The 27311-nt window shown below is 39.1% G+C and overlaps 1 protein-coding gene across 4 annotated transcripts in view; it reads right to left on the minus strand.

Moving 5' to 3' along the window:
- The window catches only part of LOC308552009 (lysine-specific demethylase 6A-like), a 252461-nt gene that overhangs the window by 218916 nt on the left and 6234 nt on the right, over positions 1–27311 (minus strand). For all 4 annotated transcript variants that reach the window (XM_081126956.1, XM_081126954.1, XM_081126955.1 and 1 more), the window contains one exon: positions 17454–17562. In XM_081126956.1, the coding sequence (XP_080983082.1) occupies positions 17454–17562 (109 nt within the window). The remainder of the gene's footprint in view (positions 1–17453; positions 17563–27311) is intronic.

A 27311-nucleotide genomic window follows, 5' to 3' on the forward strand; every position in this document is an offset into this window, starting at 1 on the left:
ACTCTATCATAGATATTTCTCTCTTGCTCTTCCCTTACTCTAAAACTAATAAAGATATATTTTTAAAACAAACAAATAATAGTTACTAGATTCGTTAAAAAACAAAAATTAGACAAGATGGCGGCATAGCTAACCATGGTACCCAACACCTCCCACAACCACATCAAAAATACAGAACCACCATCATTCAGAACCTCCTGAAATCTACCTGAACAGAAGTCCTACCACTAGGGAACTGAAGAAGCCCAATGAGACTGGTAGGAGGGGTGGAGACACAGGGCAGAATCTGTGCTGAATTTGGAGAGGAGGCCGCAGTTCCACACACAGGTGCCACGGTTTAAAACCAGGAGGAATATCTCAGCTGTGGAGGTTTCCAGGAGAAGCATGGTGTCCCAGCGATTGAGGCTGAGTGACTCAGAAGTTATTGGAGTCCAGGGTAGTTCCTCTTAAAAGGCCAGCACATGGACTTACATGTTCTTCCTCTGAGCTCCAGCGGTAGGCAGTAGCTTTAATGGAGCCTGGGACATTGGGAGAGGAAATAACTTGCCTGGGGGAGAAGTAGAGGGGCAGCTTTCTCAGAGACAGAAAAGCTGGAAGAGGCCATTGCTCCTTTGGCGAGCCCTGCCCCCACAGAGCCCACATGTAGGTGCCATATCTGAATCTCCATTAACCTGACTCACACTTCTCACCTCGCCTTGGTGATTCCTGTCCCTCCCTGCTTGCAAGCTCATCCAAGCCATTTCCAGGGGCTTTTCTATGCAACTGGCCTCTCTAGCCTCATGCTTAGGACTTTCCTAAAATCTCTCAAACAAGCAGTAGCAGGCCTTAGCTTGCCCCATAGCTCTTGATAAGTGGCCCTAGGCCTGGTTCTAGCGGCAGCCTACACTGGTTCATAGCTTGGCATCTACTGGACATCTCCAAGGCCAGCAAAAGTAGCAGCCATCTAGTTTGCTTTGTAGCTCATGCTGGGTGACCCTGGGCAAGCACAGGCAGGGACTGACTTTGCGCCTCCTGGGAGGCCCCAGAGACAGTGTAGGTGGTGGCCAGCTTTGAGCACGCTGGACTTACAACCCTACGTGACACACTCAAGGGGTATACTCAGTGAACACCAAAGCTTCACTGAAGTAAATCCTGCTCCACAGGAGTGTCTCTAGCACAGCAGCTCTTCAGTTGTAGCTGGCACCTTGTTGTCACATATGCTAAGTGAAATAGGCAAGGCGGCAAAAGACAAACATCACATGATCTCGCTTATACGTGGTATTTAAAGAACTTAATTACCTGATGAACAGAATAGATTCAATGACATGGAAGCATAGATGAGACTGATGAATGTCAGAGGGATGGAGGATGGCGGGAGGGTAGAGGGGGAGAGAGTAATTAAAGAATTTATATGCATATATGCACAACCTGAGGACATGAACAATGTTGGGGAGAGGGATTGGGGCAGGGATGGGAGGGGGTGGAACGGTGTTGGGAGCCGGTGACGTGTCTGGACATGGTCCACGTAGCCTGAGGCTCTGGAGCCAAGGACTCAACCTGCGGGAGCCGAAATTAAGATAGTTACAAAGGTCTGAGCTCATGCAGGAGGCAGGATGTTTACGCTGAAAGTGTGTTTGTGCAGCCTGGGAAGAACTACTTTGTATCACCCTCACTTCCTTACCAGTTGTTTGTTACTCACTATATAACAAAGGCGTTGAAGCCATCTGAGGCTGCACCTCATTGGAGGGCAGCCCGCCTGATCCCATAACTGTGTTTGTCTCTAATTCCCACCGCTCGAACTCAGGTTTGTTCGTCTTTCAGGCTGGTTCCTGACAGAACGGGTCATTGGGGGGAAAAAGGGACATCTTTAATATTTTAAACAAACAACAACAAAAAAAGAAACATGTCACAAAGGGAGGAAAAGAAGAAATCTCCAAAAAAAAAGAACTAAATGAAATAGCCAGCTACTAGACACAGAATTCAAGACAATGGTTACAAGGAGGCTCAAGGATCTTAGTAAGACTACTGAGGAAACTAGTGAGATCATCAACGACATAATCAAGTACCAATCAGAAATAAAGGCTACATGAACTGAAATAAAGAATAATTTACAGGAAATCAACAGCAGAGGATGCTGCAAATCAAATCAGCAATTTGGAATATGAGGAAGCAAAACAAACCCAACCGGAAGAACAAAAAGAAAAAAGAATCCAGAAACATGAAGACAGTTTAAGGAGTCTCTGGGACAGCTTTCAGTGGCCCAACATCCGTATTATGGGAATGCCAGAAGGAGAAGAAGGAGAACAAGAAATTGAAAACACACTTGAAAAAATGACAGAAAACTTCCTCTACCTGGGGAAAGAAATAGACTTACAAGTCCAGGAAGCACAAAAGGTCCCAAACAAGAGGAACCCAAAGAGGCCCACAGCAAGACACATCATCATTAAAATGCCAAAGGTTAAAGACAAAGAGTGTATCTTAAAAGCAGCAAGAGAAAAGCAGTTAGTTACCTACAAGAGAGCACCCATACGACTGTCAGCTGATTTCTCAACAGAAACTTTGCAGGCCAGAAGGGAGTGGCAAGCAATATTCAAAGTGATGAAAAACATGGAACTACAACCAAGACTGCTCGACCCAGCAAAGCTATCATTTAGAATTAAAGGTCAAATAAAGAGCTCCAGATAAGAAAAAGCTAAAGGAATTCACAGATAAGAAAAAGCTAAAGGAATTTGTCACCACCAAACCAGTGCTATGTAAAATGTTGAAGGGTCTTCTTTAAGAAGAAGCTAATGAACAAAAGAATCTGACAAACAAAATAGACCCGAAGACATTGAAGCATGCAACAGACTGTCAATCTCAGAGGGAAGAGGGAAGGGGGGTGGAAAGTGGGAAAAGATTAACCAAAGAACTTACATGCATATATGCATAACCCATGGAACAGACAATAATCTGGTGAAGGCCTGGAGAGGGAGTAGAAGTGAGGTGGAGGGGGGTCAGTGTGTCTGGGGGATGGTATACCTATAATACTTTCAAAAATAAAGATAAATTTTTAAAAAATGGAACTGCCATTTGGCCCAAATGATACCACTTCTAGGAATATATCCTAAGAATCCCAAAACACCAATCAGGAAGAACTTATGTACCCTTATGTTCATAGCAGCACAATTTACAACAGCTAAGACCTTGGAACAGCCCAAGTGCCCATCAATAGATGAGTGGATAAAAAAGCTGTGGGACATTACACCATGGAATACTATACAGGTGTGAAAATGACAGATAATAGTGTGGTGAAGTCCAGGGTGTGGTGGGAGCTGGAGGGAGGGGGAAACATGTAGAGGGAAGGGGTAGGGGACAGGGGAGGACATCTGCTATAACCTCAACAATAAAAATAAATAAAATAATTACAGCCCAGTTGGTGTGGCTCAGTGGTTGAGGGTGGACCTATGAAACTGCAGATCATGGTTCAATTCCTAGTCAGGGCACGTGTGTGGAATGTGGCTTCAACCTAAAGTAGAGGAAGTGCAGGAGGCGGTCCAGCCATGTTTCTCATCATTTATGTTCCTATCTTTCTCTCCCTCTCCCTTCTTCTCTCTGAAATCAATAAAAACATACTTTTTAAAGAAAAAGAATTTATCAAAAAAATAAAGGAAGTACAAAGTTGAAGGTATTACACTACCTCAGCAATTTTCAACTGGTGTACCACAAGAATTTTTGAAACATGTTAATACCTGACCTCTTTCCTTTATATTATCAAATAAAAAAATGACAACAGCCAACACAGTAGACATCTGGTGTGAATCAATCAAAATTATACCTATTTTTTTAGTTAGGTCAGCAAAAATGTAATATATTTTTTGGTGTGCTACAGAATTTTAGTGATTAGTTTATGTGTGGCATGTGATAAAAAAGTTGAAAACCAAAACCAATAAAAAAAGCATGCCGCTGGCATAAAAGAGACATACAGATCAATGGAAGGTAACAGCCCAGAAATAATCCCATACTATAAGGTCAATTAATATTTGACAAAGAAAAGCAAGAACATACTGTAATAAGAGAAAAAGGCCTCTTTTTCTTTGCTGCAACCTTCCATAAACTATGAGAAGCATCTGGTAATTAAATTCAGAGATTGATGCCTTCCCTAATCCAAAGAGCTGGGACAGACAGAGTGCGCAAAAGTGAACAGGAACAGCACTTCCACCATCACTCCCTCCTCGCTGAGATTTTTATGATCCTGGGGAATTTGGAGCAGAAGAGTTTCTAGTTAGTGAAAAGCATAGTCCCCACCCCCATCCCCTTTTAGGCTCAAGCCTCCCTCTTTGGAACTTTTTCTGTATGTTTTACCAGCTTGTGAAATGATGAAAAGACACCTTCCTAGGACTTCATCCTTGAAAGCAAACTATGCACCTCAAGACAACCTCTGAGATCTGGAAAGTTTCCATGGGATCTCCGGGTCCACCATCCACTTTATCATTTTGCAGAAGATGAATTTACTCCCGAATGCCCTAATAAAAGAACAACCCACCCTATCTTAGGTGCCCTGTGCTGCCAAATGAAGCTGGGCCCTTTCCCCCTTTTAGGCTGGGGGATGGGGGAAATACAATAAACTCTTTTGCATCTATCCTCTCAGTTGTGAAATCTTTCACAGCCCCATGTCACTGGTCAAAACCCCAATACATCAATAGGGTGAAGACAGTTTATTCAATAAATGGTGTTGAGAAAATTGGGCAGATACATGCAAAAAATTTAAACAAGATCACCTTCTGACACCATACACAAGAATAAATGAAAAATGGATTAAAGTCTCAAAAGTAAGACTCAAAACTATAAAATATAGGGAGTAAACTCTGACATTTCTCATACCAAATTGTTTCTGATATATCTTCTGAGGCAAGAGAAACAAGAAAAAATAAACAAATGGAACTCCAAAACTGAAAAGTTTTTGCACAGCAAAGGAAACCATCAGCAAATGAAAAAAGAACCTACTAAATGGGAGAACATATTCATATTCAATGATACATCTGATAAGGGCTACGATCCAAAATTTTTAAAGATTTCACCATCAGAAACAATCACTCCAGTTAAAAAATGAACAAAGGACCTGAACAGACACTGCTCCAAAGAGGACATACATACGGCCAACAGACATATAAAAAGATGCACTAATCACCAGAGAAATGCAATTTAAATCTACAATAAGATGTCATTTCAAACCTGTAAGAATGCCTGTCATCAGTATATCAACAAACAAGTGATGGTGAGGATGTGGAGAAAAGCGAACCCCAGGTACACTGCTGGTGGGAATGCAGACTGGTGCAACCACTATGGAAAACACTATGGAGTTTCTTCAAAAAATTAAAAATGAAACTGCCTTTTGACCCAGCAATCCCACTTCTGGGACTATATATCCTAAGAATCCAAAACAAGCAATCAGAAAGAATATGTGTATCTCTGTGTTCCCAGCAGCATTATTTACAGTAGCCAATCTCTGGAAGCAGCCCAAGTGACCATCAGTAGATGAGTGGACAACAAAGCTGTAGTAGAGTTAACACAATGGACTACTACTCGTCTGTTAAAAAATGAAATCTTACCATTTGTTACAGCATGGAGGACATAGAGGGTATTACACTAAATAAAATAAGCCAGTCAGAGAAAGTCAAATAATATATAATTTGTTATATGTGGGATCTAATGAACAAAATAAACAAACAAAAACAGACTCATAGATGTAGAGGAAAAACTGACAACTGTCAGAAGGGAGGGGAGTAGGGGGGCTGGATGAAAATACTAAAGGGATTAAGACAAAATATTCATAGAGTATGGCAACTGCCAGAGGGAGAAAGGAGTGGGGGAAAGTAGAAGAGGCTAAAGGGGGGAATAAATGGAGACCTGACTTGCGGTGGTGAAAACATAATACAATATATAGATGGTGTATTATAGAATTGTACACTTGAAACCTGTAATTTTATTATTTTTTAATTAATCTTTATTGTTGAGAGTATTACAGGTGTCCCATTTTCCCCCCCCAATTGACCTCCACTTCACTCCCACCCTCTCCCCAGGCCTTCACCCTGTTATTAACTGTGTCCCTGGGTTATGCATATATGCATATAACTTCTTTGGTTAATCTCTTCCCACCCTCCACTCCCCTTCCCTCTTTCCTCTGAAATATGATCGTCTGTTGCATGTGCCAATGCCTCTGGATCTATTTAGTTCGTCAGATTCTTTCGTGCATTAGCTTCTTCTTAAAGAAGACCCTTCAACTTTTCCTGTACTGCTGGTCTGGTGGTGATGAACTCCTTTAGTTTTCTCTTGTCTGTGAAGCTCTTTATCTCACCTTCAGTTCTAAATGATAGCTTTGCTGGGTCGAGCAATCTTGGTTGTAGTTCTATGTTTTTCATCACTTTGAATATTGCTTGCCACTCCCTTCTGGCCTGCAAGGTTTCTGTTGAGAAATCAGCTGACAGTCGTATGGGTGCTCCCTTGTAGGTAACTAACTGCTTTTCTCTTGCTGCTTTTAAGATTCTCTCTTTGTCTTTAACCTTTGGCATTTTAATGATGATGTGTCTTGGTGAGTGCCTCTTTGGGTTCCTCTTGTTTGGATCTTCTGTGCTTCCTGGACTTGTAAGTCTATTTCTTTCACCAGGTAGGGGAAGTTTTCTATAATTATTTTTTCAAACAGGTTTTCAATTTCTTGGTCTCTTTCTTCCCCTTCTGGCATCCCAATAATAAGAATGTTGGGCCTCTTGAAATTGTCCCAGAGGCTCCTTATACTATTTTCATATTTTTGGATTCTTTTTTCTTTTTTTTCTTTTGGTTGGGTGTTTTGTGTGAAACCTAACTAAAGTATCTCCACTAAACCAGTGAAAATATAAAAAGTCAATGCAGTATATAATAAATTTAACAATACTACAGAAATGTTTTATAGCTTAAACTCAAGTCACAAAGTTAAAAAACACACCACACAGAACAAAAGATGCAACGTGCCTAAAAGCTCAATAAGGAATTGTATTACCTAAATACATAAATACAACAAAGAAATTATAAACTTTTAAAATTAAAAATATATATTTCAAAAACTTGATATGGAAAGGTTAGCATGCCACTAAGAAAATTACAAACAGAATGCAGTGTAACTGTAAATTTTAACTTAGATAACATTTATATTCATACAATAGTCTATTATAATTTATCAAAATATGGAGACAACTGGGTCACTAAAGCATCTATAAAACGATCATGAGGTGGTGGTATATCTCTACCACCAAGATAAGTTCAGGGAAATGACACAGCAAAAGCTCTAAAAAATTTTGTTAATTTTTTTAGCTATGTTTTCTGATATATATTTTTTACTGTTTTAACTGATTTCAGAGAGAGGAGTGGAGAAGGAGAGAGAGATAGAAACAACAATGATGAGACAGGAACATTGATCTGCCTCCTTAATGCCCCCTCCTGGGGATCGAGCCATCAACCCGGGCATATGCCCAGACCTGGAATCAAACAGTGACCTCCTGGTTCATGGGTCAATGCTCAACCACTGAGCCATGCTGGCTAGGCTTCTGATATTTTTTAAACAATAGATACAGTTTTGTGTTAATGTTAAAATAAATATACTTTTATGTTTTATTTTAAAAATAGAAAATACTGAACAGTTTGAAATAGGGGAACACTAGAGAGACAGCAGGAAAATAAATGGCTTTAAAGTCAAACCAACCTAGGTTTTAAACATCTGATCTCACCAGCTCAATAATGACATCAACTCACTAAATATGCCCTTTTGGACCACAAGTAATCTTTAAAAATTCTTTAGTACAGGAGTAAGGAGTTATTCATGAATAAAGAGCCACATATTATGAATACAGCAAGAGCAGCACAGCCGTCTTGTTGGACACTTTTTGACACTCCAATATGGAGTTAGTCAGTCATGATAGTTAAGTGCTACTTGACTGAGGTTCAGTGGCCTTTCTCTGGACTGGCCCAAAACCATAAATCTGGACACTCGGATAACGACTTCACGTTGACAATGTGGGTGGGGCAACCACCCAATGCTCAAATCTGGCCGTACTGGAGTCCTGACATACTTCCACTCCACTCAACGAATGCTGGTCCAGCAGCTGCCTGGCCTGAAGCCAATGCCTACCTCTCTACCACTTGCTCTGCTCGCTTCTATCGCATAAGCTCCCCCACTCTGTGTATAACCTGCATGTGACTCTATTGGCTTGTTGGGAATTCTCCCCTAATAAACCTGGCATTGTGGAAAGACACAAACGTGTCACTTTCAGGGATGCTCCCTTGTTCACAACAGTAACCCTCTGCCTTCTTGTTTTAGCTTTTGTACTATAAACAAGTGTCCATTTCATAGTGTACCTAATATTTTTTTACAATTTTTTACTTTTTGGTAGTGATGTAGCTACCTCAAGAGTACTGCTGACAGGCTGGCTAGTACTCCTAAATTCAAGAAGGACATAATGAGCCTTATAGAGAACACAGATTAGTGAGCGTCATTCAAGAATTGAGTTATAGCGTTACCAAACATGAGTTCAACTTAATAAATCAATAGTATATATCACATACTTTTAAATAGAAACACACATAAAACAAAATTTTCTATTGATTTGTTAATAAAAACGTGGTGACCAGAGGCTAACAAGAAGTTAATGTTGCATTTCCCTGAGAGGCAATGGTTTAGTATACACTAACTCAATGTTTCCTGCTACTTTATAACTACCATTTAAAATAAGAACTTAGTTCTTTGATTAATCTCTCCCCACTCACTCCTCCCTCCCCATCTTCCCTCTGAGATGCTTCAGTCTGTTCCATGCTTCTATGTCTCTGGATCCATTTTGTTGATCAGTTTATTTTATTATATTCCACATACAAGTGAGATCATGTGGTACTTGTCTTTCTCTGACTGGCTTATTTCACTTAACATAATACTTTCTAGTTTCCTCCATGCTGTGCCAAAGGATAAAAGATCCTTCTTTTTTACAGCTGCATAGTATTCCATAGTGTAAATGTACCGCAGCTTTTTTATCCACTCATCTACTGATGGGGCACTTGGGCTGTTTCCAGATCTTGGCTATTGTAAATTGTGCTGCTATTTTCAACAATAAAAATAAATTTAAAAATAAATAAATAAAAGGAAACATCAAAAATAAATAAAAATTTAGTGTATCTATTACTGCATATACATGCAAGGTGTAATGGTTTTACATGTTATATATTATACATAATGCACAATGTAATGTGTATTATCATACATATATACATGTATAATAAATAATACATACTGATAATATGTAAACAATATATATTATAAATACCATATCCAGATTAAAAAAACCCTCATTATTTTTGGACAAACCAAACTCAAAGACCTATTATTAGACAGTATTCATTTTATGCTTATGTTCTTCTACTATATATCCCAGGGCAGAGTACTATTATTCCACCCAGGCTGACAAAGGAGACAAAGAAGAGAAGAAACCTCATGAAGCTTTCACATGCACTGTTAGTCACTGGTATACAAATTTCGTCTACCCATCAGTAAACATGCATTAGCCTAAACACTAAAGTCAAATTTTTTATTTTTTAATTAATCCTCACCCAATGATATTTTTTCCACTGATTTTTCAGAGAGAGTGTAAGGAAGGGAGGGAAAAAGAGAGAGATGGAAGGGGAGAGATAAATACTGATATGAGAGAGACATATAGAACTGGTTTGCCTCCTGCACATGTCCTAACCAGGGCCTGGGATCAAATCTGCAACCCAGGTATGTGCCCTTGACCGGAATCGAACCCGTTACCTGTGAGCAGGCTGATCCTCTTAACCACTTAGGCACACTGGTTAGGACACATTAAAGTCAATATTTTCAATAAAGGTGTAGTCAATCAAAAATAACAATTATTTACAGGAGAGAAGAGAAAACTGTAAATGAGTGGAATCTCAGGGAGCTTTTATTTATTATTTATTTATTTTTATTTTTTTCAGGGAGCTTTTAATTGGAAAACTTTCAGTTCACTATGAAATTGATCCTTTTTCTTCTTTTCTCTACTATTACAAATAAGCCAACTTCTATTTATCAAATGGCTAAATCTCTAGATGACAATGCTTTGACTCAAGAATATTCTACCTATCAGAAGTTAAATGCCAAGGTTATCCTTCTCTCATGAAAATGAGCTTTCATTCCAACAGGTAATTCCTACTAACAATATTTATACTAATTACTGAATTATATCCAATTGCTCTTTCACCACATGCCCAAACAACTTCTAACCAAAATAACCAACCAACCAACCACAAAATTCCCTAAACTGCTTATTCACTTCAGAGCCAAAAATTCATCTATATCATGCCCCTTCTTTTAAAATAGAAAAGGTAACAAAATTATCACATTTAAAGCTTTAAGAAATTATAAATACCCATCTTTAAAGAACCACTAAGTAGTAAAGACATATACTAGCCCCTATGGAATTTCAATTGAGGAATTACTACAGTCACGTGCCACTTAAGGAGATACACATTCTGAGAAATAACTCCTCAGGCAATTTTGTCAATGTGTGAACACATCATAGCGTGCGCTTACACAAACCTAGCCAATATAGCCTACTACACCTGGGCTGTACGTATGGTCTAGTCTATTGCTCCTACATAACAAGCCTGTATAGTATGTTACTGTATACAACAACACAAGATTAAAGATGCAATCAAATGATGTGATGAACACAATATATATGAGGCTGCTGCCAATGTATCAGCATACTGTTTTACAACAAACTTTTAAAAATAATGATAAAAAGTATAATGTAGTAATATGTAAACCAGTAACATGGTCATTTATTATTATCAAATATTATGCACTGTATATAATTGTATGTACTGCACTTTTATATGACTAGCAGCACAGCAGATTTGTTTATACCAACATCACCACAAACATGTGAGTAATGGTGTAACACTATGATTAGTGGTAAACACTAGGACTACAACGTAACTAGGTGATAGAAATTTTTCAAGTGTTTTAATCTTATGGGACCACCTTTGTACAGCAGCCCCTCACTGACCAAAACATCATTGTGCAGCACATGACAAAGTTTTAAGTAAGTTGTAACATCTAAAGGGATATAAGTAGTATTGTTAAGAATTACCAACTAAAGCAAAACTCATTTTTACAAGTATTGTTTCATTACCATTCATAAAGCTCATATGTGAATAAAAAAGGGTCTCTGCAATAAACCTGACAAGTTTAGGGGAGTTGCAAGGCAGCCCTCACAAGCTCAGTGACCAAAAGTAATCACACAAGATAGTCTGATCACAAATTCCTAACTGGGCAGGTCTTAGCAGATGATTACGTACTAGGTACATAGCTTCCTTGACACAGAGAACCCTGTCCACTGTTTTTATGCATCTAGAATAACATACCTTTTAAGTGTCACGGTAATTTTCTTTTCTGGAACCCTCAGGACACACCCACCATACCTGAGCACAAGACCACGGAACTTCTCACTGTTCTGTTATGCTCTTTATGTCATCTCTATGTACTACTGTAAATGTTAATTGTTAACTATCCTGTACCCACCAATGTAAAAGAAGTATGTGCCTCTCTCTGTTTTACTCCTTATCCAATCTCAGAGATTTCCCTGCTTTGCTTTCTCCCACCTCCCTAACCTACCTCCAATGAACTTCAGGTAACCCTCCCTAAGGCGCCTCCTTTGATTGCAATGTACAAAATAAAGCTGCCACCCCTCCCGGAGTGGCTCACTGACCATGAACCAAGAGGTGATTGGATCGATTCCTGATCTAGCCTGGGATCCCCTGGTCTAGCTCGATCCCCAGTAGGATGTATGCAGAAGCCAACTGATCAATGTTCCTAAGTCATAGATGTTTCTCTCTATTCGTTTCCCTTCCTATCTAAAAGTAAAAAAAATATTTTTAAAAAGCACATTTAAAAAAAACACAAAGCTGCAAAACTATCATTCTCTGAAGCATTTTCTCAGGTTATTGAGATTTTGCTCCCCAGCAACTGTTGTCAGTTTGACTTTGTGGACAATAGGGGCCACATACTAACCTAATAAGCTCAGTCAGGAAGGCCTGCGGGGCCTTGCTAACTCAGCCACACAGGATGGTCTGATATTAAAACTTCCTAACTAAAAGTGGGTCATGGGGGGGGGGATAGCATCTTCCCTGGCAAAGGTCAATCTTTACCTTAACTGAGCCTGTGTATTGTCCTTTTGCATCTATGATAACAAACCCTTTGGAATGGAATATGTCAGAGTAATAATTTTTTTCTGAGACCCCTCAGGGTACAACTTCCCATCATAGAATGAGACCACAGAACCCCTCATTATTGTGTTATTGCCCAAATACCATTTCTCTGTGTTATAAATGTTAGTTGTTAACTATCCTATGGATGTAGTAGGCAGTTAGACAGACATGAGCAAAGAAGGAAGAGGGGCCAGGTACAGAAGGTAACCAAGATGGAAGGCTCTGAATGTCTAGCAACGGACAATTGTAGGGCAGAACCTCTTTCCCAGGGTGGCCTTTCCTCCCTATAATATCATTGGTCACAGGGTATAGATTCCTTGACTTTTTCTCCCTAGAGATAATATCTGGACTTCAGTTGTATTTCAGCTTCAGGCCCAGAAAGCAACAAAACCAAATAAGCCAAACAATGCCACACGTGACCTGCACTGAATAATGATCCTGGTACCAACCAATCAATCGGTGGGGACCAGGACACACCTGGAAAGCTGCTGAATATTCTATTGAAATCCCCTGGGACCTCCCCTAAAATCTCCACCCTTAAAACCATTAGGATGAAGGATCCCTCTCCCTTCAGGAAGCATGCTAGTGCCTTTCCGTTCCTCTTTCCTCCTCCTAGGTGTATCACCTTTACCGTCCTCACTTCTAAGCTCCAAGGACACTTCCTTTGCCTTTATAGCTTATTTCCTAAACCCATTTCTTCTAGAAATCATTCCTTGTATTCTAGGTTTTACAAATAAATGTTCTTATAGTTTGAGTCTTGACTCTGAATTCTTTCCTAGCCAGAATTCAAGTACAGAGGCTGTTGAACCCAGATCCAGTTTGACCCCATTGATCTAACACCTGGTGCCATTCTAGATGCCCTCAACATACCCACCAATGTAAAACAAATATGTGTCTTGCCCTAGCCTGTTTGGCTTGGTGGTTAGAGTATCAGCCCAAGGACTGAATGTTCCTAGGTTTGATTCCAGCCAAGGGCACATATCTTCTTTGCAGGCTTGATCCTGGCATGTCTCTCTCACATTGATGTTTCTCTCTCTTTCCCCCTCCCTCCCTTCCACTCTCTCTTTGTTTAAAGTACCTTTCCCAATTAACTTTTATAATATGCTGGCCCCACCCTCCAACATCTTATTTAGCTGAGCTTAATCTGGTTGCTTAGGCCATCTCAGAAAGTTCCTCAATTTTCATGGCTATCTCCCATATATAAATGATATGGACATGTTAATAAACTTTTGTTTGTTTTTCTCTTGTAAATGAAACTGAGGGTCCTCATGATTTGATTTGTGGTTATGTTAGCATAGGTTTAATTGTGGCAGGATAGCCCTGCTGGACGGCTCAATGGCTGAGCATTGACCTAGGATCCAGGAGATTGAGATTTGATTCCTGGTCAGGGCACATCCCTAGGTTTTGGGCTTGATTGTCAGAAGGGGGAGTGCAGGAGGCAGCCGATGCATGACTCTCTCATCATTGATGTTTCTCTCTCTCTCTCTCTCCCCCTCTCCCTTCAATCAATAAAGACATATTTAAAAAAAAAAAAATTGTGGCTAGGAGAATCCCTGAACAAGTAGTACACAGAAACTGAGACAAGATAATTAAATGAAGCCAAACAGTCTGGGCAGCTTGCAGCCAGCTTGTGAATTACAAGACCTTATCTTCCCCAAACAAGGACACTTGGGAGCAAATGGTTAATACCTTCCTCCCTAACCAAAGAATACATGGCTTAAATCACCCTTACCTGGGAAAATAGAGAACAATGACCCAATTAATGACAGTCATGCCAGCTACACCCAGGGGCAGATAATGTCTTCGAGACAAACAATAAAACACCAAAAGCATTTGGATGATATCACTTGGGGGATATTTGGTAGGCAAGATAACTGCTGGGACATGGAAAGGGGAAAGAAGGGGAAGTTTTATCTCATCCACTGAACAAAGAAGTCGGACGCCTTAGGATCTGCCAAACTAGATGATCAAATATATGTACAAACATTCTGAGATAAGCCACAACAGTGTAGAGGGGGAACATTGAAACCTACAGGGTGAAGGGTATAAAAGCCCTTGAACCTCGACCTGGCAGGATACTCAGGCTAGCTGAGTTGCCCACTTGTGCTTTACACCAAGTGAATTTTTAATAAATTTGCTTGCTTTGCTTCAACGCTGCTGTCTGACACTCATCTGAAATCTTTCTAAGACTGTCAGGAACCAAGGAGGGGAAAGCCCCCTACTCTGACTCAGGGGGCTGTATGTCCAGTAACACAACTACATATTAATAAGGAACAGAGCAAAGGGAATCAGACATTATTGTTTCACCAGAAAGCTACAGCTTCACACACTCCAGGGGATCATAGCATTGCCCAGCCAAAGATTAACACTCTTCCCTTCCCACCTCTGATACCAGATTGTTAGGGAGCAGATGGAGGTAAGTACATGTGCAATAGGAGTCAAAATGGCAACCACAGAGACCTGTCAGTCTACCCTGGGTACCTGTTAGAAGGCGGGCCTAGCTTAAGCCTACGAAAGCTTGATAAGTTGATTATTTTGAAGAAGCTCCTGGTCCTTCCCAAGCCCATGATATAACCACAGGGAACAAAGCACTTGACCCATGCATTCTCTCCAGTTCTCTCAATAGCATGTGGCCTTAGCAGCCTCGTGGCCAAATGCCACATGGACTCCAAACACAGGACCCAGGTGGGAGCTTGGATACTGCAGCAAAGCAACAGATTGCAGTCAGACTACAGCCGGGAACATAAACTAAGCTAGCCAGATGGTGAGAAAGGCTAGAATGGGCTGAGCTTTAATATGGCACAGGATCTTTGTGCACACTGGCCCTATCTCTGGCCCTGATTTTCCATGGCAGGATGGACACAGATAGGACACTTAAAATCCAGGGGCTGTCTTCTATTTTCACCCAAATAAATCTTACCACCAGACCTCACCCTCCCTTGTGGGGTCAAAAAATGCTTTTCCTCATGGCACCACAAGGGCTCCACTTTCATGGGCAACAGTTATATCTTTAGAAATAATTTTCTCTATACCTTGCTTTTACCCATGATAATCACCAACCTGAGGGAGCAGAAGAAGACTGGACCTAACTAATAGTCACTTGGTCTGGAACTCTGGCAGAGTAAAGATAACATCAAGGCAGAATGACCCCCCTGGCTACTTTCCGGTGACACCAGACAGAGAGGTCGAGCAGACCTCAGAGCTGTCCTCAAGACCTGAAGAAATTACCCTTACCTCACCTATGACCAATCAGCTCCCAGGAAGACCCAGAACCCCTAACCCACAGTGTCTTGTAACTTTGCCCTATGTCATCTGTAACCTACACACCATCCGGGAGTAGGGTCTCTCAGAGCATAACCTAAAGCACACTCCAAATTGGCCAAGTATACAAACTACTTCCTTTCTGCATTCCAAACTTCTGCTTGTGCATTTATTTCAGCCAGGAGTGTAGTCAAACTCAAATACTCAAGTTCAGTAACATTAATCTATCTTGTTTTACAAGAGGTCTTAGCCAATTACTCCAAAGAAGAAATGGAAAAATTTCACTCCCATAACTTGACCAAAAAGAGTGAAAAACAATAAACTATGCTGTTAAAGCACCACAGTAACATACCACCAACTTTACACTCTAATCCTAAAACAAGTAGCCAATTGTATCTGCTAGACACAATTACTAAAAATAACATACCTATGCATATTCTTACCTATACTTTTTCTTTGATATGGGGTGTGTACTTTTAAAGGGAGTAAAAGCATTTTTCCCAGTCACTTTAACTTACTAAATGAGTACCGGTCTTGGGCGAACTATGAAAGCACACATCTTGAAAGATTATCTCAAATTATTTGTCCCCACCTATTTCTGAGAAGAAAAAATATTCTAAGTGAATAAAAAATGTCTTACTCAAGGTTCAAATGTAGAGAAGATTATGTATATTACTATACAGTAACATGAATAAAGACTGAATTTACAACTAAAATGAAAAATTTTGAAAGAAAATCAAGAACAAAAGGATTTGAAATGCTGTCTGTGTCCATAGTAATAAAAAATTTTTTGGTTTATATCCTGGCTCCAGTACAGAGCTTCTAAAAAACAGAATTTTCTGAATGACAGGCATCCTTTTATTATTCCTAAGAGCCTCTTTTGAGCTCACCAGAATTTCTGCTCATGAGGTGATTTACCACATGGCCCTCATGTAGCCTCAACATGAGCTGAAGGGTTTAGGCAAAAGGACGCAAAATAAACTCTTGAATACTGAAATTCGATGAGTTTATGAGTTTCCAAGTTGGCAAATATACCCTAGTTCCTTAGGAAAAGAAGCTCCTAAGCTCTGTACACTTCCAGACCTCACTATGTTCATTTGGCTATTCTTCTGTATCCTTTACATATCCTTTATAATAAACTGGCAAATCATCCCCTGGGCATCGTGAGCTCTCCTAATAAATTATTAAACCCAAAGAAGGCGTTGTGGGAACCTCTGATTTAAAGCTGCTCTATCACTAGCACAGGTGACCACCTTAACTTGGAATTGGCATCTGAAGTGGGGCAGTCATGTGAAAGGAACTGAGTCCTTTACCTGTGGGATCAACAAGTATATAGTGTAAGAATTGAGTTAAATTAGTAGGACACCACAGAGAATTGAAAACTGAAGACCTGCTTGGTGGTGTTGAAAAACACTATAGTTTACTATTTCCAAAATGTCCACAGTTGTATTTATAGACAACAATATGAAACTAGATTTCTTTCTACTATGACAAGGTTTTAAAGAACAGAGATTTTCACAAGGTCAAGCAAAATAGCAATATACATGTTATGAGTTTTACAAAGTGATCCATAAATATTTACATGGAGTTAAATAAAAATTTCACATTTCCATCTACTGTATTTTTACAGGGGTGGTAATAGTTAATAAAAGTATACAAAGTCATATCTTCTGTCACCATTTATCCCCACTTTACCCTTTACTGCCCTCCACCCCCTTTCCCTCTGATAATCACCATAATGTTGTCAGTGTCTCTGAGTTTCTGTTTATTTATTCATTTGTTGCTTTCTGTTTTATATCTATCTACTCTTTCACACTGCCATTTGTATTTATGAACTTAGTAGAAGAAACTAAAAAACAGTAATAAATGCCCTTGGTAAAGAGTAAAAATGTTGCCATTTATATATTATGCAAACAAATCAACCACAAATTTTAAAAGAGAAAACACATTACCTTTTGGATAATCTTCCAATAAGAGGTTAAAATGACCTAATTGACAAAAGAAATCAGACTCCACTTTTCCTTCAGCTTTTAAGATTAAAGATTCGTAGCAGCGAACAGCCTAGAAATGAAAAAATATATGCATTTAGAAAAAAGCAAAATACTAATTGCATCCTTTCTGAGAGAATGAAATATATACTACATAAGAATACTCAAGAAATCAAAATAATCTATATTTTACCTTTTTCACTGACTCAGGACTCAATTTCTGAGAACAGCTTTCTAAGTATTTATCTGTTAAGAGAGCCACCACATTATAACCTAAGTGCTTTCCCACATAAAAAGGTGGAATAAGACTTACTAAATAAAATAATAAAGGATTTCTTAATGACTTTATACAAATTATAAATCTCAATTATGACTTTGTGCCAGTTTGGCTCTGTTGGTTGGAGAGTCTTCCTGTGTACCCAAAGGTGGCAGGTTCAATTCCAGGTCAGGGTACATACCAGGGTTTCATGTTTGAACCCAGGTTAGAGGATGTGCGAGAGACAGTCCATCAACGTTTCTCTCTCACACTGATGTTTCTCTTTCTTTCATTTCTCCCTGCCTTCCTCTCTCTAAAATTAATTTTTTGAAAAATAAATAGGCACAGGCAGAATAAGTTTTATTGAATTTCAGCAGCCAGTAACCACATGTTGTAAACCCAAAGAACCAGATCAAAATGGTCCTATATAACCAGAGCCCAAGTTGCTTTTCAGAAACAGACCAAAGCTGTATGGCATGCAGCCGGAGCATAAATCATGATCAGAAGAGAGACTTTTGACCTTCTTACAACCCTGTTATACCCCACTCCAAAACACATGGAAACAAAAAACTAGGGCATATCTGGAATCCTTTCAGAAGTAAAGGGTCTTTGACTGGCGGCATGGCTCAGCGGTTGAGCAGTGACCTGTGATCAACTTATGATCCAGGAGATCAAGGTTCAATTCCTGATCAGGGCACAAGCCCGGGTTGCAGGCTTGATCCCTCAGCAGCAGGCGTGCAGGAGACAGCCGATCAATGATTCTCTCTTAGCACTGATGTTTCTCTCTCTCACCCCCCTCCCTTCCTGTCTCTGAAATCAATAAAGACATATTAAAAAAAATAGTAAGTAAAGGGTCCTTGTCTTCTGGTGTTGATGCCCTGTTACCATAAATGGTCAAGCTCCAAGGACCTGCAAGTAAAACTTGCCCCACCAGTACTTTCCCATACCTCTTCCCACTATTCCCTTAAAATTAACTTGAGACACTATTACATCTCCCATCTTCTGGGTTGGTACCTTCTCAAGCAATAAACCTTTCATTACTCTAAACTCTGACATTCCAAAGCATCCCACACTATTACAAATGTCCCCAATCCCATCCCCTCTTTGTCCACCTCCACCTAGCATATACATCCCCTTCCCTATGGACATCAGCACACTGTTGTCTGTGTCTACGGGTTATGTATGTATGTTCTTTTGTTAATTTCACCTTCTTTTATCCAGCCGCCCAGCCGCCCCCCTTGCTACTCCACTGTAACAGCTGTCATTCTGTTCCATGTATCCATGCCTCTGTTTCTATTTTGTTTTTCCATTTATTCCGTTCATTAGATTCCACATATAAATGAGATCATAGGATATCTGACTTTCTCTGACTGGCTTATTTCACTTAGCAATACTCTCCGGTTCCATCCATGCTGTCTCAAAGGGTAAGAGATCCTTCTTTTTCACTCAGTGTAGTATTCCACTGTGTAAATGTGCCACAGCTTTCATTTTCACTTTTTTAAATATAGCTATAAAATTTTAAATTACATATAACATGAAAAATGTCCTTTACAGCACCATTGCTCAATGGTAGGTAATATTTGTACTGGTAAGCTATTGTTTTTGCAAAGTGTGCTAACTTTTGGACTGCCATATACTTTCAATTGTTTTCTTCCTAATCATCTTCATACATTTCGGACATACTAGCTCTAATATTATCTCACCACAATACACATAAATGTAGACATCCTTCTGACAGGAATGTTTTGTACTAATAAATCAGAAAGAACAATGCTCTGTAGTTTCTCCACAAACACACTTGGTACTAACCACAGAGGGCCTTAGAAATTTAACCACTTTCATCTCCGTGCTCTCTCAGTCTTAACATAACAACTGGTCTATTTATTTTTTTACTTTTTTTTTGTTCATTTATTGATTTTGGAGGTGGGAAAGGGAGCATGGGAGGGATGAAGAGAGAGATATGTTGTTCCACTTATTCATGCATTCATTGGTTGACTTTTCTATGTGCTTAACCTGGGATCAAAACCGAAACCCTGGTGTATCAGGATGACACTCTAACCAACTGAGCTACCTGGCCACTGCTATAAATGGCATATTTAAAGAGAGTACTAGGAAATATATGTATTCTTTGATCTCTGGGTACATGCCCAGGAACATTCCCAGGTATAGTACCTCTGAAAAAGCACCTAACATCAAATATTCTCTCTCTCACACACAAACACAGAGAAAGCAGAGTACTTTCTCAGTATCATAAAAATCATCTCACCTCCTTAGGAAATTCTGTTAGGATGACAAAGTGTGTTGTAGAATAGAATATCCACATCAAAGTACTTGATTTTCTCTCCCCCAATTGCTTTTCAGAGAGAGTGGAAGGGGAGGGGGGAGAGAGACGGAAAGACAGACACATCGACTGTTTGCCTCATGCACTTGCCCTAGCCCCCACGCCCAGGATCAAGTCTGTAACGGAGCTACATGCCCTTGGCTGGAACCAAACCCAGGACCCTTTAGTCCGAGGACCAAAACTCTAACTGCTGAACCGAAATGGCCAGGGCTCTTCCTTTCTTGAAGCATATAGTTTCCTTTAAGAAAGAGTACATTTCAAGTGTACAGCCAAAAAAATTATATACCCAAAAAGCAGTACTTAAATATAAGTTAAATACCTATAAATAAAGCTATACTGAATTGACCTGATTATTTTTACAGTAAGATATAAAAAAGGACTGTTTTCAGTTTCTAAACTATCTAAAAAAGTGTAAGTACCAAACTACAATCACTGAAAATAAAGTATGAATCTATTCTTAAACCCCAGAAATTAATATAATTTGGACACAGAAAATTTCAAGATCCTCTTTTATTCAAATCATATGATTTTTCTCTGGCAAATGGTATAATACATGATACAAAACCTTAAAACTATTAGGCAACAGTATTTTTTTAACTTTCCGTTAATAAAACAATGAATTTGACATTTTAAAGTTAATATGGGCAGGGCAAATAAATCTCTAATTAGTTGTGGAAGATAAAAAAACAGGCCACATACTAATAATGTGACAAGCTCAGAAAATGTCTGTATGGTAGGCCTTACAAACTCAGAGACTAAAAGTAACCATGTAGCAGTATCTGATCATAAAATTTCCCACATCCTAAGCCTGTAGCTTCCTTGATAAAGGTCAATCTTTACCTTAAGTGAGCCTGTTTCTTGGTTTTGTTTTCCATCTAGAATAACAAAGTAATCCCCCTTTTCCAGACCTCTCAGGGCACACCCAGAACACTAGACTAAACTTCACACTGTTACTTTGTTTCCTCATTCTATGTACTGTAATGTTAACTATCCTGTAACCACCAATGTAAAACTAGTATGTGCCTCTCCATTCTGTTTTCATCTATTCCTGAAGATCTCCCTACTTTGCCTCCTTAATCTACCACCAATAAATCTACACCCCTTATACCCTAGGGTCTGCCCTGGATAGTCAGCAACCCCTTTCCCCCCAAGGCAGCAGAAGATAGTAGCCTGACTAATGGTCACAAGGTCTGAACCTCTGGCAATCTAAAGATAGTATCTTGAACTAAATTGTTTCAGATCCTGAGCCCTAAGGTGGAATGAATCCCTGGCTACTTTCCCATGAAACCAGACTGACCGATGCCATAGCAAACTAACCCACCTGTCTTGTGATTCTGTCCTATATATTCTGTAACATACAAACCAGCAAGTCATGTCTTTCAGAACATTAGCCTCCCGCCAATTGGCCAATTCAATATTAAGCCTTTTTTATATTGTTGACACTATTACATGTGTATCCCATTTCCTCCCCCCTTTTCTGAACTCCAGCTAGCCTGTCCCCCCCAATCTTCACTACCCTGCTGTGTCCACAGGTTCTGTATATATTTTCTTTGACTAATCTCTTCACCTTCCTTATCCAATTCTTCCCCCCAAATCCCTTCCCTCTGAGATATGTCAGTCTGTTCCATATACACATCTCTAGTTCTATTTTGTCAGTTAATTTCATTCATGAGATTACATATAAGTGAGAGTATATGGTATTTTTGTCTTTCTCTGACTGGCTTCACTTAGCATAATCATCTCCAGATACAGCCATTCTGTTACAAAAGGTAAGATTTCCTTCTTTTAAAGAGTTGCATAGTATTCCGTGGTACAAATGTTATTTTGTCCACCATAGCTTTTTTGTCCAGTCATCTACTGATAGGCACTTGGGCTGCTTCCAGATCATGGCCATTGTAAATAATGCTGCTCTGAACATAGAGGTGCACATATTCTTTCTGACTGCTGTTTTGGGATTCTTAGGATATAGTCCCAGAAGTGGGATTACTGGTTCAAAAGGCAGTTTCACTTTTAATTTTTTGAAGAAACTCCATACTGCTTTCCATAGTGGCTGCACCCGTATGCATTCCCGACAGCAGTGCACTAGGGTTCCATTTTCTTCACAACCTTGCCAGAACTTGTTTGTTGACTGTAGCCATTTTGGAGGTGTGAGGTGATTACCTCATCGTAATTTTAATTTGCATCTATGGGGAAAAAAGGGACCGCATGCTAACCTGACAAGCTCAAGAGGGGCCTGCATGGCAGCCTTGCAACTCAGCGACCTAAAGTAATGACAAAGTATGGTCTGAAATTAAAACTTTTAAAACTAAAAAGCAGTTTATGGTGGATAGTCATATCCTAGGCTGGCATCTTCCCTGACAAAGTTCAATCTTTAACCTTAACTAAGTCTGTCCATTGCATTTACAGTAACACTCCTTTGGAATGTCAGGGTAACTCCCCTTTTTCCAGATCCCACAGGGCACAACCAGGGCACCAGGGTGGAAACCATAAATCCTCTCACTGTTATATCATGTTGACTGATAACTATCATGCACCCACCTAAGTAAAAGAAGCAGATGTCTTATCATTTTACTTTTTATCCAACCCAGAGATTTCTCTGCTTTGTTTCCTCCCGCCTCCCTACTCTATCAAACAATGGATTGATTTCATGTACCCACTTACATCTCCTCTTTGGATTGTAATGTACAAAATAAGGTGCAAAATTGCCACTCTCGTAAGCAATATCTCAATTTATTGAGATTCTGCTTCCTGGTATTTGTCCAGTTTGGCTCAAATAAACTAAAAAAATTCCTTAGAGCCCTAGCTGGTTTGGCTCGGTGGTTGGAGTGTTGGCCGGTGGACTGAAGGGTCTCAGGTTCGATTTCAGCCAAGGGCATGAACCAGGGCTGCAGGCTTGATCCACAGCAGACCCAAGGGGTCAAGGTGTGTGCAGGAGGCAACCAATTGATGTGTCTCTCTTACATCCTTGTTTCTCTCTCTCCCTTCCACTCTCTAAGGGTCAGGGTGTGTGTGGGAGGCAACCAATTAAGAGGCAACCACTCTCATATCCTTGTTTCTCTCTTTCCCTTCCACTGTCTCTGAAAACCAATGGAAAAAATCTCCTCAGATGAGGATTAGAAACAATAAAAAAAATTATTCACAGGTTTGAATGTTTCTTAAGTTAACAATTCTCTCTGATGACCAGTGACTTAACATTTTTTCATATGCCTCTTGGCCATCTGTATGTCCTCTTTGGAGAAGTGTCTATTCAGAACCTTTCCCCATTTTTAAATTGGGTTGTTTGTCTTCCTGGTGTTGAATTGTATTAGTTCTTTTTAAACATTGCAAACTAACCCCTTATCAGATGGCAAGTATGTTCTCCCATATAGTGGGTTCCCCTTTCATTTTGGTGATGGATTCTTTTGCTGTGCAGCAGCTTTTTAGTAGTCCCATGTTTTTTCCTATTTCCCTTGCCCTAATAGCATTTAAAGGCAAAAATACTGCAACTGGAGATGTCTGACATTTTACCTCCTATGTTTTCCTAAGGTTTTTATGTTTTATCAACTTACATTTGTGTCTTTAATCCATTTTGAGTTTATTCTTTTGTATGGTATAAGTTGGTGGTCTAGTTCCATTTTTTCTGCATATACCTGCATATACCTTTTCCTAACACCGTTAATTGAAGAGACAGTTTTTACTCCATTGTATGCTCTTGCCTCCTTTGTCAAATATTAATTGACCATAAAGGCATAGGCTGAATTCTGGGCTCTCTTCCTAGGTACCTTGTTATTTTTGGTATAATATAATGAGATTTTTTTTCTGACTTTCTCCTTCTGACAGGTCATTATTGGTGTATAAAAATGTCACTGATTTCTGGATATTAATTTTGTATCCTGTTACTTTGCTGAATTAATTTGCTATATTTAGTAGTTTTTTGGCAGAGTCTTTAGGATTTTCTATGTATAAATCATGTCATCTACAAATAATAGAAGTTTTACTCCCTCCTTTCCAATATGCATGCCTTTTATTTTTTCTTGTCCAACTGCCGTGCTTAGGACTTCCAGTACTAAGTTAAATAAGAGTGGTGAAAGCAGATATCCCTGCCTTGTTCCTGATATTAAGGGAAACACTTTCAGTTTTTGCCCATCGACTGATGTTTTCTGTAGGTTTTTCATATATGGCTTTTATTATGGTGAGGTGTGATTCCTCTATTCCTACTTTGCTTAGAGTTTTTATCATAAATGGGTGTAGGATTTTACCTAACACCTTTTCTTCATCTATTTATAGGATCACTTGATTTTTATATTTACTCCATATTTTATATGATGTATACCATAGATTTTGGGGCTTTGTAGCCACAGATTTTGGTTTGTTGTATGTCCATTTTAATTTCTTTCTAGGTAACTTTTTATTTCTTCCTTGATTTCACTAGTAACTCATTAATTGTTTAATAACATGAATATGTTATTCAGCCTCCATGTGTTTGAATGTTTTTGAGTTTTTTTATTGTAGTTGATTTTTAGTTTCATGCCACTGTGATCTCTGAGAAGATGCTTGGTATGATTTCAATCTTCTTAAATTTGCTAAGATTTATTCAGCGTCCTAACATGTGGTCTCTGTCTTTAAGAATGTCCTATGTGGCCTGGCCGGGCGTGGCTCAGTGGTTGAGCATCGACCTAGGATCCAGGCAATCAGGGTTCGATTTCCGGTCAGGGCACATTCCCAGGTTGTGGGCTCGCGATCCCCAGTTACTCTCTCATCATTGATGTTTCTATCTTTCTCTCCCTCTCCTTTCCTCTCTCTGAAATCAATAAAGATATATTAAAAGAAAAAAGAAAAAAAAAGAATGTCCTATGTGTACTTCATAAGAATGTACATTCTGCTGCTTTGGATTGAAATATTCTGAAAAATATCAATTAAATCCATCTGATCTAGTGTGTCATTTAAGGTCGCTGTTTTCTTGTTGGTTTTCTGACTGGAAGATCTGTCCAGGGATGACAGTGGGGTGTTCAACTCCCCTACTAAAACTGTTGACCTTTCCATTAAAATCCATGAAGAGGGTTTTAAATATATATATATATATATATATATACACACACACACACACAATTATGTGTTCCTATGTCAGGTAAACATAATATTAAACTATTTTTCTTTCTAGAGTGCAAACTCTGGCTAATTCCTTTCTTTTGTGGATGTAAAGGGGCCACATACTAACCTGACAAGCTCAGGGAAGGCCTTGGAAACTCAGAGACCTCAAGCAGCCACAAAGGATGGTCTAAAGTTAAAACTTTTTAACTAAAAGCAGTTTATGGCAGGTAGTCATGTCCTAGGCGAGAATCTTCCCTCACAAGTCAGTCTTTATCTTAACTGAGCATGTCTATTGTCTTTTTTGTTGTTGTTAATCCTTACTGGAGAATCTTTTTTCCATGTACTTTTAGAGACAGTGGAAGGGGGGAAGAAAGGAGGAAAGAAAGAGAGACACACACAGAAAGAAAGCGAAGGAGAGACACAGACAGAGAGGGAAACATCAATGAGAGAGAGTCACATTGATTGGTTGCCTCCTGCACATGTCCTGACTGGGGCCAGGAATTGAATCTGCAATCTAGGTATGTGTCCTTGACCCAGAATCAAACCTGTAACTGTTTGGTGAGCAGATAGGCAGCAACTACTTAGGCACACTGGCCAGGGCTATCTATTGTTTTTTGCATCTAAAACATACCGTTGAAATGTAACTTTCCTTTTTCCAGGCCCCTCGGGGCACAATCAATGCACCAGAACAGACTACAAATCCTCTTATTGCCATTTTTATCATGTTGATTATTAACATTGTTGATTATTAACATTATTAATAATTGTTGATTATTAACTATCCTGTACCCACCTATGTAAAAGACGTATCATTTTACTTCTTAGCCAATCACACAGGTTTCCCTGCTTTCTCTCACCTCCCTAATCTATCACTAATAATTACATGTAGGCCACTTGTCTTCTCTTTTTAATACGATGTATAAAATAAGGTGCAAACTGCCATTTTCTGGAGCATTTTCTCCCTTGAGATTTTGCTTCCCAGAAACTGTGGACAGTTTGGCTCAAATAAACTCCCAAAAAATTCTCTGTAGTTTTGAATGTTTCTTACATAGAGAATTTCCACAAGTGTGGTGGCAGATAGACTCAAATATTGGGGTCCCAGTAACAAGACTGGTAAACTATGAAAACAGAAGCAATACAAGAACAAAATGACTAGAATAATTCCAGACAGAATAAATCTTAAAATAAGATAGTAACAGAGACTAAAAAAGTAGTACCTTTTATGACCAAAAAAATCAATCAGAAAAACATAACTTCTCAATGCATATGTAACTGAGTCCTAAAATATGTGACATCAAGGTAACAGAATGAAGAGGAAAAGTAACAATCCAACAATTAAATTAAAAGGGTTTTAACATTCCAATGTCACTATCAGATAGAATACAAACAAAGAATTGGTAAAAATATTAAAAAATTGAACCAACTTATCAAACTGACATATCTGAAACACTGTAAAAAAACAAGAAACATAGACCACAGTTGGTTCCTCAAGATTTAAGCACATAATATTAGCATATGACTCAGTAAATCCACTGTTAGACAATATGCTCAAAAGAGCTGGAAACTAGTATTCAAATACTTATCAACAATTATGACCAACTAATTAAAATTTTCTATACTTTGTTAACACCTCTTTCATAATATTTATGATTTTAAAACTAATGTATGCTCATTAAAAGGAAAAAAAAGGAAAAATAATATAAAACAGCCCAGGAATACCGAAAGTTTGAGAATTTTAAATTGTCTTCTGTCTTCACCAGAAGTATTTCTCTCCAATAAGACCATTATTAAACCCTAGCCAGTTTAGCAAGGGGTTAGTGCACTAGCCCTCGGACTGACTGGTTGTGGGTTTGATTCTGGTCAAGGGCACCTACCTGGGTTGCAAGCTCAATGCCCTTCCCAGCCGAGGCACATACAGGAGGCAATCAATCGATGGGTCTCACACTGCGATTTCTCTCTCCCCCCTCCCTTCCATTCTCTCTTAAAAAAAAAAAATCAATGGACAAAATAAATATCCTCAGGTGAGGATTGACAAAAACAACAACAAAACAATATGACCATTATTAAATATTCCTGTGTCCTGCCAAATATCTATCGCAGAATGCCTTAAACAGACCAGTGAATACTCATTTCAAGATCTCAAGAAAAGGAACAA

This window comes from Miniopterus schreibersii, assembly GCF_964146895.1.
Source record: "Miniopterus schreibersii genome assembly, chromosome: Y".
Taxonomy (NCBI): Eukaryota; Metazoa; Chordata; class Mammalia; order Chiroptera; family Miniopteridae; genus Miniopterus; species Miniopterus schreibersii.